This window comes from Rhinichthys klamathensis, unplaced genomic scaffold (genome assembly GCF_029890125.1).
Source record: "Rhinichthys klamathensis goyatoka isolate OS25496 unplaced genomic scaffold, OSU_Roscu_1.1 h1tg000053l_1, whole genome shotgun sequence".
NCBI lineage: Eukaryota > Metazoa > Chordata > Actinopteri > Cypriniformes > Leuciscidae > Rhinichthys > Rhinichthys klamathensis.
The window spans coordinates 2,558,324-2,570,963 of NW_026606598.1; the positions used below are offsets into that span (position 1 = coordinate 2,558,324).

The 12,640-nt window shown below is 36.6% G+C and overlaps 1 protein-coding gene across 5 annotated transcripts in view; it reads right to left on the reverse strand.

Annotated features, from left to right (window-relative positions):
• Positions 1 to 655: 655 nt before the first annotated feature.
• Positions 656 to 12,640, reverse strand: part of klc1a (kinesin light chain 1a) — a 43,652-nt gene continuing 31,667 nt past the window's right edge. For 2 of the 5 annotated variants that reach the window (XM_056248141.1, XM_056248140.1), the window contains exons 15-17: positions 4,993 to 5,123; positions 2,186 to 2,249; positions 656 to 891 (exon numbers count right to left, since the gene is read on the reverse strand). In XM_056248141.1, the coding sequence (XP_056104116.1) occupies positions 826 to 891; positions 2,186 to 2,249; positions 4,993 to 5,123 (261 nt within the window). In that variant the 3' untranslated portion in view covers positions 656 to 825. Of the gene's footprint in view, positions 892 to 2,185; positions 2,250 to 4,992; positions 5,124 to 8,455; positions 8,794 to 12,640 lie in introns of those variants that run through there. The other 3 variants (XM_056248143.1, XM_056248142.1, XM_056248144.1) reach the window with 2 other exon arrangements.

A 12,640-nucleotide genomic window follows, 5' to 3' on the forward strand; every position in this document is an offset into this window, starting at 1 on the left:
CACTGAATCTGTTCTTTCAGTCCTGAGATTTAATCCACATTCTTATACAACCATGGCAGCGTAAACCATCGAAAATCTTTTTCTTTTTACTATGAGGGAGGATTTTTCCTGTTCCTTGTGTTATAAAACCCAATAGAAAAATAAGGCCTGTCTCTCTCCAACTTCTTAAAAGCAATACAAAAAATGTGCATCATTGAACCATCACTCATGTAAACATAGACCTTCATTAACACGGTGCAGTTCTCACTTTATCAAGGGAATAAGTTTGATTGTATCAGTTCTTTAATAGAAGCAACATGGTCCTCTGGTGTAACTCAAGGTATAAACAACATTAATCTCGTCAATGCAGAATATTAAGTTGCAAAGGGGAAAAATGGGACAATTTTGTCTATAAACAGTCAAATATGCACACCTATGTTACTCAAGTCACTATAATCATCAATAAAAACGGTCCTATAGTTGTTGGTTTTAAAAAAGCATCAACGTACATCTCGAAATAAAACAAAGAAAAATCCAATGAAAGCAGCAAAAAAAAAGCCATTAGAGTCTAGTCTCAACCTGAGTCCCAATAGCATTATCGATTTTTTCCCCCACAAATTTTCATCTTTGCAGAACACAATCTCAAATTTGTTGTGCACTTTGGTTCTGGTTGAGCTTTTTAACATAATTTCTACAGCTAACTTGCCAGAAATTAAATACATATACAAAGACTCGAGAGCAAAAGTAACCTCCGGAGAAGGTAGTCCTGTCTGAACACAGCTCACGTCAGCCCGATGATGAGACCTCTTAGTACCTCTCTTCATTGGGACATCCAACAGCAGACCGTCAATGCGCCAGGTCAGTGTGACTGGAACTCAGGTCCCGCGTCTTACTCAGACGATTATTTCGTTCCTGTAAGATACAATAAACTGAGCTCAGGAGATCCTGAAGGAAGTGAACGAAAGGCCGCTCAGGGTGAGTCTATTTTACATTATATATTATTTAATCCCATTATCAATTGACACAAACATTAGTTGACATTTTGTCAGGACACATTGTTGGGGGCAAAAAAGGCTCACAATCATGTTAAAAAGGAAAAGAAAGCTGTTTTAACTGATTAGCTAATACAAGTGTAACATCTTGCAGTCTGGGTGAAAGATGATGTTCAAATAAACAAACAAACTTTTTTTGTATTAAAAATCACTGTACAAAAATAGCTGAATTCAGTGTCATTTTAAAGAAAAGATTCTCTAAATGAACAAACATCATTATTGCAACTCCCTATGGGGCAGTTGAATGGCATGGTTCTCTCATGACAGGAAATGATGACATACTGTCATGAGAGAACCATGCCATTCTGAATGTAGGATGTTTGGATTCCATTCACAATATATACCAGCTATAAAGGTTATTCCTCATCAAATGTACTTACTTAGACAGTGTACAATGTCGGACACACCTGAGGTTTAGTTTATAACTCTGTAAACAATGATTTGCTTCTTGCTAATGCTAGCTGGTGTGAGGTGGTATTAGGGGGAGGGTCATTCACATTCTAGAAAGCATTTGATTGGACAAAAACCTGGACACGCCCATGAATACAAATGGATACATTATTTTTCTGATGCATTTTAAATGTAATAAAACCTTTAAGAGTATGTTAGCATATAGATAGCTGAAAAGCTAACGTGGACTAAAAAATAAAAAAAAAATAAAAAAAAATTCCACATTCATTTCACTTTCAGACCAAAGAACTGGAAAAAAAGACCCCAAAAAGATAATGAGAAATACTACTGTTAAGGTGTCTATATTAATCTCTTAAGATATTATAAATACACTGAACAATGCATTAGCTGAACGTCAGGATTGTTTCCTAACAAAAAAAGTGTTTATTTTATAACCCAAGACCATCAGTGGTTATTGGGGATTTTAGCAAACACAATCAGATGTGTTAGTCTGTGACCGCTGAGATCTCACACATACAGTTAATTAACGTGTGTTAATATGGTAATGAAAGAGCTGTGGGTGTGTTGATAATAGATGCTCCCAAAAAACAGAGTCCAACAGTACGAGACTGAAAGACAGTAAAGTGCGAGACAGATGGGCCAGAAAAAAATAAATAAATAAAAGAGAGCAGGAGGAATTGAGAGAAACTGAGGAGAAAGATGTCAGGAGAGAGAAAGAGCAGAAAAGAAAGATATCGTCTTACTTTGAGTTCTCCCACAGGAAAATCCGGCTGGTTGAGAACTCCAAGAGAGCTGGCCCTCTTCATGCTGCATCCGAGAGAGCCACATGCAAGCACGTCAGTTAGGTCAAAGGGCAGGTGTGAGGGGTCACGGAGGGATGGGGATGTGTGGGTTAAAACATGTAAAAGCAATCACTCAATGATGTTACTTTATTACTATGTGGACAAAGATAAAACACCACAGTCTGTGGAAAGACATGCAATGACATACTGGCCATGTACACGCTGCAGCTAAATTCAGTTGTCAATTAGTGCTTAATCCTGTTTTGTACACACAGTGTTCAGTAATTTACGGGAGCGACAACCGCATTCTACAACTGAATTAACAAATAAATAATTAATCTGGTGTATACTACAGGTCAGAGCTCTTTAAGTTGTTTGTTTATTATTATTATAATATCATGTGCTTTGAGACATATGTAGTGTAACGTGTCTCTTTGCAGTCTCTGCTGTGTGTGTGTGTGTTCATGTGTTTTGAAGGAGGCGGGGCTTTGGAGAGGCTCTGAAGGGAGGGTGGGATCTCATGCTTTTAAAGCTAACTTGCAATTGCTAGCTGCTCCGAAAATTGCCTACCCTACCTTTAATCAAAAATATACCAAACACTCGAGACACCAGAATGTTGCTGTGGTTATCACGTCAATCATCAGAATTTCGGGAGCGAGTTTGTTCCATACACACACAAAACGATAATTTTGGGGATTCACGCCAGTATTTAATTGTCACTCCTATAACTTTACAGTGTGTACATGGCCACTGTGTTACGTTAGTCATCTGTCATCTGTTTTTTGACACTTCTCTCATTACTCACAGATACATTAATTTTTTTTTTTATGTAATATTACTGCTGAGTTATTTCAGTTGAGTTATTATTATAAGTCTGTATTTTCTCACCCTCATGTTTTTTTTCAAGCCTGTACGCTTCTATTTTTTATATTCAAATTTATAAATGGTTAATAAAAGCGTTACAACAAGTTTGACATTAATGCCGACACGCAATTGGTTTTCGCATATATTGTAACTGAATACGACACACCAGTTTGAATTTGAAGGACAGAAAATTATATTTTTGAGCGGTGCAAAAAATTCACACAAAACTGTTGTATGAATTTAAAATACTTGCAACGAGTACGAGTCATTTGGACCACTTTTGGATTTATTTTTTGTTGTTTTGTTTGGTGTTAAGAAAATACCAGTCAGGTTTGGAAAGATATGAGGGTGAGTATATGATGACAAAATGTTCATTCCAGAGTAAACTATTTTTTTAAGACCGAAAAGGGTGAATTCTTTAACAAACATTGCACAAAATTATATACACTAAACAAACAGACACCAAAAAGGAGCTGCAACGGACCCTTTTCACACTTCTGGATTTCTCAGAAGCGGAAGTCGAACTTCTATAGTAATGAATGGAAATACAAGAAAATGATATCATTCAAATTTGCCCTCACTCCCTCAGCCTCACACAGCACTATTTACTACTTTTCTGTAATTTAATGCTAAAAGTATAGTGTTATAAATGTATATTAAATTTAAAATATACATTTAAAAAAACTTGATTTACAATGTTAACTGTGTAAACGCATCATCACAGTCTGTGAAAAGGGTCCATTGTACAACAGTAAACAGAAGTAGTTTGCCATGGAGTTGGTAGACAGAGAGGAGATGATGAAGAAAGGTTAAAAAAAATCGGATAACACAGCAAGTGGGACCAAAAGACAGAAAATGGAGGAAACAGGCATGCAGCAGACAGCAAATTTGCATGGAAATGTTTATTCAATTAAACAAATGTACAACACAGCACAGAGTAATAAAAGTCCTCAAATTAAAAAAAATAAAAACAGATCCAAGCAGACACAAAAAGGCATCAAGAAAATCACCAGGCAAAAAGGCATAAAAGATGAACAAAGTAATCATAACACGCACCAGAAAATAGTTAAAATGCAAAGAATAAATAAAAATAAATGGCATTTTACAGGGTAAGGAGAGAAAGTTAGTCACATCTGGCAAATCAGATGCTACAGGAACCCCAGTGAGCCGTCCTGAACACACTGCATCATAATGTCCTCCGTCCGTCACGTTAGATGTCAATATGTCATTCAGGGTTAAGCAGGTTTATTCATGTGCAAAAAATACAGCCCAGTTAATAAAGCAAGCAAATCCCTTCATCCACTTAAAACTGGGCAGTGAAAGAGAAAGACTTATATACTGATAGAGGACTTTCCTTCATTATAATGTTATAACAGTGTGCAAAATCACCTGCCTTCCTCGCATTAAAGAGATAATTCGATAAAATCGGTCCCATAAACCCTCATAAAAGCAATTTTTTTTGGTGTCATCCAGTGTTTAAAGTAATTCAGATTGGGACATTCACTTTAATTCACTTCATGCTTTCCATATTTACAGTCTATGACTCCCAATGACATTTAAATTATCTTTAGAATGTCTAGTGACATTTCAGACAGAGATACAGATTGTAATTCTGTCCCAGTGGGATCCTGAACTGCTCAATCCTGCTCCCCAAGATCTACTTCGTTCACTGCAGAGTTTAGTTGAAACTCTATTTGAATCATTTTAACAATGTCTTCCCAAAAGTGTGATTGAGCATTCTCCTGTCCCAGTTTTCGAACCATATAGCCATTCAAGTTGCTAATCCAGTGTATGGTCATGATGTCATGTTCGCCTACCCATTGTTGAGTCCGTAGTGGGAAGGTTTGGGATTTTGGAAAGGGGAGGTATGGTCTGAAAATAGGGATGGAAGTGGTGATAGTTACCCAGGATTTTTGGGTTCGTTTTCTCGTAAGCCTCCTCCTTTGAGCTTGCGGACCAGTTTCTCACTGCTGCGTCGGATAGAGGCCCGCAGTTTACTAAAGGAACCGCTGCGCTTCAACGAGCCCGAGCCGTCCTGCCAACAGAGACGCTGCAGCGTTAAAACCACACAGACTTATTTACATACTGCACATTAGTGAAAGAGGGCACTGACACAAGCTCATCCTCAAACACACTCAAGCACAATGATCACTTACCTGGATCTGGAAATATGGTCCTCGGTTATGTTGGTTTAAAAGGGATAGTTCAGCCGAAAAAGAAAATTCTGGTATAAATGACTTACCCTCATGTCATTCCAAGTCATTTAGTTATATGACAAACATTATAAAGCAATCATGTCCATTCATATGGATTACCTTTATTTTATGAACTTTTTAAAGCTTTGAGCGTTCAATGGATGGACAAAAATTATGAGAATATTAAAAACATCCTCATTTATGTCCTAAAGATGAGCAAAAGTCTTTTTCAGTTTGGACTGACATAAGGGTGAGCAAATTTCATGACAATTTTCATTTTTTGGTGAACTAACCTAAACACTAGAACTAAAAATATGACCATATTTGAATTACAGTATATAAGCTTTCATTACAAATCAGATTATATTTGCTGGTCAGGACAAAGTCCAAAGCTAAACACATTTAACATGCCGTTCCAAACCCATAAGACTTTTGTTAGTCTTCAAAACAAATGGAGATGTATATATATGTATATAACAGATTTCTGTCCCTTCATTAACAGCTAAGCAAGTACCACTTTGACGCTTCAAAAAGTTAAAAATCGTAAAACTAATCCATATGAATTGAGCGGTTTAGTCCTAATTTTCGCTTTATATAATGAACATATTTGTTTTAGGCTTTTATTCACATATAAACATTGATCAACTCATTCATTCTCGTACAACAAGCAGGTTCGGTTGAGCTTGTGTTTATGTCCACTGATCGATGTTTAAGTGTGAATAAAAGCCTAAATTCAATCTGTTCATCATATAAAGCGATCATGTCTCTTCAGAAAATTTGAACCGTTCAATTCATATGGATTAGTTTTATGATCTGTTTATGAACTTTTTGAAGCATTAAAGTGGTAGTTACGTAGCTGTCAATGGAGGGACAGAAAGCTCTCAGATTTCATTAAAAATATCTTCATTTGTGTTCCGAAAATGAACGAAAGTCCAAGGTTTGGAACGACATGAGGTCATTTTGGGTGAACTAATCCTTTAAACTAAAACTTCCATTTCTTAATCTCTTAATTATGGCTTAAACATGACTACAGTTAAATTTCAGTTCATCTTTTTAGAAAGAAAAGAGTATATTGTGTAAATAATTCTCACGCTCTACTCCAAAAAAATATTTACTACTATTTCTTAATGACTCTCCATTACTTTTTCCAGTTATTCATGAGTGCTAGATAAGAATGATTAAACATTACGAAATAATTATTTTAAAATAATTATCGAACCGTATACACTGCACTCACAAAACAGCAATTTCTAGCTAATGAAACATTTTAGAGCGGAGCATTACTAGTAAGATCACTATAGAAATGAAAAAAATATTTTAAGTTCCCAGATTTGGAAATCTTCCCATGAACCCTGTAATATTCTGTAGGTCCCGATACAGTTCGTCCACCGATCTTTACCACAATCTGCTCTGCTGCAGTCTCTTCTGCTGCGACCCCTCACCTTTGACCCCCTGAACAGAGGCTTGGAAGGGGGTGATGGAGGTGGAAGGGGGAGGAGGAGAGGTTTGAAGAAGATGCAACACTGAGCCAGAAAAATCATAACCACCACCTCCATTAAAAAGACAAGTAGTTACAGCAGTCAGCCACAACACATCCAACTCACACACACCAACATCAGGTTTAAACATTTCACCGGAAAAACACACACATATGCTTTCAAGAACAGATAAAGAGAAGGAGAACACAAGCAGAGGCTGTGGTCAGCAAAGTCAGTTTTATTAAGTTATGAAAGACAAGATGCAGCAACACACCAGAGAACATGTTAGTAGAAGAAAGAAAACAAGAGCATCAGATTCTACAGACATGCTTCTATTCGTCCCATCTAATCCCTCTCATCTACCCATCTCCCTTTTCTAGTGTTCTACTATATACAATGGTCTCTGAATAATGAACAATATGAAATGGTTTGAAAAAGTGTGTGGAAAACAAGATTTACTGGTCTATACAAATGCTGAACAACACAACCATGCCACATTAATGCACTGTACAGGAAGTGTGAGAGAGAGATAGCATTACAGGGCTCACTTTCGGACACAGCAGATCAAAGTTCAAATGGCTCCCAGCACTACAAGACATTGAGGAGAACCAATGAGAAACAAGACAACTGAGTGTCACAGGCCTTGCAGTTGAAATCAATGTTAGCGTCAATACGAGAGAAGCTCTATTTACAGCATTTCTGGCATAATGGGGATTAGAACGTACAATTTCGACTCATCCGTCTATTTATTCACTTATTTTAATATATTATTTTGTAATATAAATTTTAAGGAAATAAGAGGGGTCTTTAAGATTTCATTTAGCTTTTTTGCTTCAGCACTGCCCTGAATAAGCTATTCCACATAGGAAATGTTTCCATATATTTCACAAGACAAAATAATATCTAAATAAAAAGTTATTTAAAAAAAATATATTATAAATTATATATATATAAATATGGTTTCAGAAGTATGACCACATGTCCAAAGTTCTACACAATTATACTGAATCAAATTGATTTTCTTTTTAACTTTTAGGAAGCTTGACAAATTACTGTTATTATAAGTATGATTTTTACCTTTTTTTTTTTTTTTTTTGAGGAATGAGATTAAGTTATTTTATATTAACATTATGCCAAAAATGCTTTTGAGTTTAACTTATTATTCAACGCAGAATATTGTTTTTATGGAGGATGTATGTCAAATGTACAGCATAGACATTAATCAGAGTAGAGTTGGTTTTAATTTGTCAAATCGATTAATCTAACAAAAGTTTGTTTATATATACACATATTATATAAACAAACTTGTATGTAATAGGTCAGCCCTATATTAAATATGATTTCTACTCTAAGGTCTCTTTACAGCTCTTTTATACAGACTTGTAAAAGAGTGCAAGTCATGGACTATTTTTGACAGATATTGTCACTCACTATGAACAAAAATTCCCTTTGTGTTCAATGGAGAAAATAACAGCAAATAGATTCAGAGGTTGAGTAAATAATGACAGAATATTCATTCTTGAGTGAACTATTGCTTAAACACCAAAGCAGCTGTATTAGGACGGCAATTCCAATCAGTGTTAAAAAGGGAAAGGAAAATGGAGTATTTGATCAGGAAAACAGAGTCTTTACTAAGAGAGATTTAGACTCTGAGATGGATCTCTAAAGGAAGGTAATTAGAGACACAGACATAGTGGCAGCTTACATTCAAGATGAACAGACAAACAGTTAAAGAGACTGATGGACAAGAAGAGACCTCTCTACAGACATATTACAGACTGACAGATTATTATAGTGCTGCAAGATAGAAGAGAGACTTAGTTCAGCTTTGACAAGAAGGAAAGGCCAAGGAACTTGGCCAGGCAGGGTCTGCTTTAGCCCACTTATGCCCACAGGAGGAGGAGGAGAAGGAAAGGTGCCGTTCGGAGAGAGGAGACGAAAAAACATCAAAGCTGGAGAGGGGGGGGTGAGGAGGGCATCCATCATGCAGAAGGTAAGTTCAATAACCACAACAAGGCACCTGGAGTTACACCTGCCAACCACACGAGAAAGAAAGAGAGAAAGAAAGAGAGAGAGAGAGAGAGAGAGAGAGAGAGAGAGAGAGAGAGAGAGAGAGAGAGAGAGAGAGAGAGAGAGAGAGCGAGCAATGCAAGAGGAGGCAGAATAAGTACACAAGGAGAAGAGAGAGGTTATAGAGAAAGAGGAACAGAGACAAAATGTTATATTATTAGGGAGACTGAAATTGAAAGTGCAGACAATGAAAAGAGACAGATGAAAAAGCAAGAGATATAGAAAGTGAAACACAAAATGTTAAATGGCAGCAAGGCCTGAAACATACTGTACACAAGCAAATGCTCAAATTGTGCCAGTGTAACCCCTCCGGTTCTACTCGCCCCAGTTCTACTCGCTGGCCTCCGTTACACTGACCCCCCTGAACCACACTCCCATTCGGGTCACGGCACCAATGTAACCCCTCTGGTTCTACTTGCACCGCTGCGAGCAGAATTCGAACTGGCATTTCCTGCATGGTAGGCAGGAGCGCTAACAAGGACGCTAAAGACCACAGCATCTAGTGTCAGTTGCTAGTGCGCCTCTTGAGGCCAGGGGAGTGAGGTTAACTCGCACTCGCTGGCCTCCATTACGCCAGTACACACTTCTCTTCTCTGCATTCTCAGAGATGCCACAAGGGGCGCTATAGCATTAGAGCAAACTTTTTCTTCTATAGTCAGTTCACTCTTTCAGATCAGCTGCATTCAACAGTTTAAGTAGAATCATTATGAGTTTAATATGAGCAAATACTTCTCGAAAAAACAACAACTAGTAATGTCTAAAATTCACCAATTCAAACAGAGTTCTGCAGGAATTAGTCTTAAAGGGGTCCTGTTGTGATCATACACAGGTTCATAATTTGTTTATGGGGTCTTCTTAAAACACGTTTACATCATAGTCAAAAAACACCTTTGCAAGCACGACATGAGCTGGAATGAAAAAAACAGCATCTCTTGGACATGTCGACAACACAGTACTAATGCAACTCAACCAGGCCTCGTCCTTTTTTTTTTGTATGCCTTGGGTGGGAATTAAGTAAATGAGGATTATTTTGATATACCGGTATATATGTTCCCGTACGAAAACTCAAGGCTACAATCGATGGCATTTCAGGGAGTTCAGAAACAGTGCGCACTGATATAGAGTATAACTCCCTTTGGAGTGGACTTTGTGCTTTGTAAATTTGGAGACATTTTCATGATCAAAGAGCAACATTACAAAAAAAAAAAAAAAAAAAAAAATTTTTTTTTTAAAAAAAAAACCATATTGGGACTCATTTAAAACCCAGAAACGAGCTAGCATTTTTGCACTTACGGTTGCTGAAGTCCTAAAGTTAAAGGGTTTTTGAATGGGTTTTTGGTTAAATGTCTGAAATAATGTTTAACAGGATATGTTCGCGTTTTATTCTATGACATAAAATCTGCTTTTACAGCCTCGTTGTGTTTATGTTGTTGGAAGCTTAGTGGTGGTGACGTTGAAGTCACACAACTGTGGTGAAGTTCGTATATAGCCAGTCTTTTTTTTTTACTTCTGGTGATTGCATTTAGATTTTCAAAAATCATAAAAGTTTTGTTCATTTATGAAGATTGTCTTGATGGACAATGTGTAAGAATCATAAACTTTGGTTTCACCACAGAGCTTATTTTCATCAATAATCCAAAAGCCAATGGAAAAATATCCTATAGGCTTTTTGTCGAGGGAACAAGAGTGATGCTAACGTCTGATTCTAACAAAGTTTACAAGGTACCAGGTTGATGTATATGCTTTTGAGGATCAAATCATCAATGTATTTGCCAGGTTTTTGGCATTGGTCTATATTCAAATGTCATTACTATCACAGAAACGTGACCGTGCATTTGCAATTTTCTGCATACAGTTATAGTTAAGTCAAGAGGGAACACGTAAATGGATTGTGCTAATAATATACTCCTCAGAAGAACAACAGCAACTCACAGGGGCATAAAAAAAAGCAAATGAAATCTGGAACAAAACAAAGAACACAAATATTGTGCCACTGTGATCACACATGGGATCATGTGCTTGTTTCGTGTAAAATGGCTGACCGAAATAAATTCAGCATAGTAGTCTTGTTTAGAGGCCAAAGCCACAGGCACTTTTCCATGACTCTATTCCTACAACCCTGAGCAAGGTCTAAAAATGGCACACTATCAACCCTGAGGTCCTATTGATTTGTGCAAGCTTATACATTATGGACCTCAGATTTGCCTGGGAGAGGGATATGAATAGATGAGGACAATAACACAAAATGGACTGGCAAGAGGTAGAAAGCAAGAGGATACTTTAAGTGTGCAAACAAACACACATTCACAAATAGGATTAGAGAGCATGCATTCAATGAGACAAATCAGAAAAACACACCAGGAGTACAGAACACACAGCCCACGCCAACATGTGCGTGAATGTAAACCTTGCTGATTTTATGCTACGTGAGTGCCTGTATGTGTAAGAAAAACAAATGCATGTTTGAGAAAGATTTACAATATAACAGTACAGTATATAGTGAAGTACTGAGCCGTGTGCGCGAGAGAAAGAGACAAGGACATATAAGCAAGAAAGACAGGGAAGGGAAATTCAGGTGAATGAGATCACAGCCAAACCAGCTCGATGAATCTGATAGGAGCCTCCCACAATCTGAATTGGGGTGGGTTTTCGCCATGGGGGATGCTGATTGGTTGTCTTGGAGCTATGGTTACTGTTGCTACGGCAGCATAAAAGTTGTGACTCAGAATTGCAGAGAGACTACAGCAGAGGTGTGATGATCAAAACAGCAGCTACGAAACATCTGCCTTACAGAAGAGAAGCAGTTCATATTCATCTAATGCTAAGCTACAGAGAGGAAGTTAATGAATGAATGGGTTCCGTTTAGATTAATGATGATTTGGATCATTCATTAAACTTGTGGAACATTTTTAAACAATTCATTGCGTCTGGCATATAAGAAATTCTGTTAATTTAAGGATTGAGTGTGTTTAAAAGACAAGCTGTGATTTAAACTGCAAATGCATGAGATTTATTTCAATAATGCAACCCATATTTTAGAAACCGCAGGTATATCAATAATTCAAGTGTTTACTCTTGTTTAAAGACATGTTTTTCTTTTATATACATATATTTTATATTATACAAATGAAACGGTATCAAACATTAATACTCTTGAATATATCAAATGTGTATGAATACACTGCCACTTAAATGTCTGGACAACTCTTATAAAAATAATAATGTTATTATTAATATTAAAATATATGACATTTAATACTATTATTAAAATAATTGTATAAAATTGAATCATAATCATTATTATTGCTATTATTATTGTATATAAAATAACATTATTATAATTAACATCTAAATGCATTTACAACTTCAGTATAAGACTCTAAATCAACTTTTAAATCATACAGAAATTCAGTCAAGTGAGTCCAAACGTTTGACTGGTAGTGTATTATGTATAAAGAATGTGTGCTAAATATAAACAGTATGTAAAAAAACATTCTCTGCAGTCAATGAATATAATTGGAGTTAATTCATGGTTGAAAGGGTTAATAGGGTTTCAAGTCAGGCCACTATAAAGCACTACAGGCAAATACATTTGACACTCAATCAGCATGAGGAATATGACTACAATGATGTATGGAGTCAGGAAGTATAAAGAGTAACTCCAATCCAACACAATTTGAGTCCCAGAAACAGGCCTGCAAATTCCACACGCTGCTCTTTGAGAGCAGTAATGCTGAACTGACTGAGGTTACTTTCATACTTCTGATTCGAAACTCAATACAAGCCACTGTAATAATATAATTAGCTTT